A 2500-nucleotide genomic window follows, 5' to 3' on the forward strand; every position below is an offset into this window, starting at 1 on the left:
CCCCCGATCTCCCGAACTCGGGACCCCCATTTTCTCGAATTCGTACTAACGGACGTGGCTGCTTGTGCCCTTTGTCAAGGTACAGGCGGCAAGAAGAATCGTCAGAAGGAGCGGCGCTTGATGAAGGGCTTCAACCTCGGGATGTCCAGCCTTGCCCCCGCCCTCAGCGTGGCCGCGCCGGCCATGCTCCCTGGGACAGCCGAGGTAGGTTCTCCTCCTCTTCTTCCTCCTCTTTCTTCTCCCTTTCCTCCTCCTACTCCCCCTCTTCCCCCTCTCCCGTTACCTCTTTTTCCTCTTTTTACTCCTCTTTCTTCTCCCCTTCTCCCTCCCCACTCTTCCCCTCACTCATTTTCTTTTTGTCCTCTTCTTCCTCCTCCTCTATGCCTCTTTGTTTTCTTCTTTCTTCTCCACCTCTTCCTTCTCTTTTTGTTTCTGCTCCTCCTCCTCCTCCTCCTCCTCCTCTTCCTCATGTGGAGGACTCGATTCACTCTACCATCTCCTCAGTATGCTATATCTCCTCCACCTCCTGTACTTTTTTTCGCGCTTTTTTTCTTCGCGTTCTTCTTTTTCACATTTTTCCTCTTCTTTATCATCACTTACCTCATTGTCTTCTTTGACTCTGCTCATATTTCCTCTTCGTCCCTTTACTCATTCATTTATTCCTCAGCGTCTTATTTTTTTTTTATCTTTTTTTATTATTTTTTTTCTCTTCTTCTTTGTTTTCTTCTTCTTCTTCTTCTTCTTCTTCTTCTTCTTCTTCTTCTTCTTCTTCTTCTTCTTCTTCTTCTTCTTCTTCTTCTTCTTCTTCCTCCTCCTTATTAGGGACAAAACTCGAGGTTTTCTTCATGTCCTTGAGGTCCACCTCCCAAGTCTGATGGACTTAGCACTCTCATCTACCACCACCACCTCCTCTTCCTCCTCTTTCTCTTCCTCCTCTTCCTCTTGATCCTCCTTCATCTTATTTTTCTCCCATTATCTATTACATTAACCCATTTTCTAAAACATTAACCTCTCTTCGTCCCGTCACGTCCTCTCAGCTGTACGGGCTTTAGTAAAAAAAAATTCCTAATTAGGGCTCCTACTCTGGTCTACTCTATCTGCCTCTGTAGGATTTTAATTAACTAAGAGAGTCTCCGTAACGAACGGGCTAATCTAGCCCAAGAATTCTCAACCTTTTTCCGTTACGTACCCCGAGAATCATCACACCACCTCCATTAGCCTGACACAGATTATAATGGTAATATATTAAGATTAATTGAATATACATTGGTAACGTAACGGATATCAAATGGTTCAATTTGTAATGACATGATACGCTGCGCACTTCAGTAATAGTCATTTTCTCTCTCTACGGATTTAAAGGTTTAGGTAATCTTTCGCTAGTCGCCTCAGTCCATCATATCTCTCTCTCTCTCTTTCTCTCTCTCTCTTTCTCTCTCTTTCTCTTTCTTTCTCTCTCTTTCTTTCTCTCTCTCTCTCTCTCTCCCCTCTCTCTCTCCCCTCTCTCTCTCTCTCTCTCTCTCTCTCTCTCTCTCTCCTCTCTCTCTCCTCTCTCTCTCTCCTCTCTCTCTCTCTCTCTCTCTCTCTCTCTCTCTCTCTCTCTCTCTCTCTCTCTCTCTCTTCTCTGTTATTTTATCTATCAAAATATTCTAATATATTTACTAATTCATCTATTATTTATTAATTTATCTTTATCGGTTCGTTTTCAATGGAAAGTCCAAAAATGACCAGAATGATATAGTCAGGGCTTTGTCACTTGCCAGCACAGGCACGTTCTCTTTCTTTCCAAATTCAGACTCGTTTTCTTTTTTCCAACTTTAGCTCTGTGGCCTGGTTACGTTGATTGCGCATTTCCGCTTTCTCGTATGTCTTATTGCAATTAGAAATATCCTTCTTTTCTTTTATCAGAGTATGCTTTATTTAATATACTTTTTATTCTTTACATAAATAACACATTACGTTCGAAACGGGAATCATATTTTGAAACTTTCATCTGTATGTATGCAATGTATATATTTAGGTATATAGACATTTATATGAAAGTGAAAATATAGTTACACAAACATTCGAATATGCGGGCGCACTCACACACACACACACACACACTTTTTATTTATACAGGGTTACAGCTGTAGTCAAGCTATAAAGTTAAAAGAACAGGGCGGATGGTGCGCAAGTGACGTTTTTGTGTTTGAGGTGAGAAGAATTAATCCTTCAGAGATAACCATTGCCTCTATCATTGGGCGACAATAACAGGGTCAGAGTGTCGGTATACAAGGACCGTAGCATTTGAAGAGGTAAAAGAGAGGAAGTGGAATTGGGCAAGTGAATTAACGCGAACGACTGAAGAGCGATGGAACAAGTGTTTTTCTGAATGGACGCCGCGAGATGGGAAGCGTGGAAGAGGGAGACCAGACAGAAGGTAGAGACGAAATAGAGAAGCATGCAGGAGTGACGTGGCAGAGGTTGGCGCAGTCGTTTGTGTTGTGGAATGATTTGA

The 2500-nt window shown here is 42.4% G+C and overlaps 1 protein-coding gene across 10 annotated transcripts in view; it reads left to right on the forward strand.

Annotated features, from left to right (window-relative positions):
* The window catches only part of LOC143027069 (transient receptor potential-gamma protein-like), a 529595-nt gene that overhangs the window by 490821 nt on the left and 36274 nt on the right, over positions 1-2500 (forward strand). For 8 of the 10 annotated variants that reach the window (XM_076187981.1, XM_076187986.1, XM_076187983.1 and 5 more), the window contains one exon: positions 80-204. In XM_076187981.1, coding sequence (XP_076044096.1) covers positions 80-204 — 125 coding nt within the window. The remainder of the gene's footprint in view (positions 1-79; positions 205-2500) is intronic. The other 2 variants (XM_076187982.1, XM_076187987.1) reach the window with 1 other exon arrangement.

Source organism: Oratosquilla oratoria, chromosome 7 (genome assembly GCF_046742065.1).
Source record: "Oratosquilla oratoria isolate Oo_2021 chromosome 7, ASM4674206v1, whole genome shotgun sequence".
NCBI lineage: Eukaryota > Metazoa > Arthropoda > Malacostraca > Stomatopoda > Squillidae > Oratosquilla > Oratosquilla oratoria.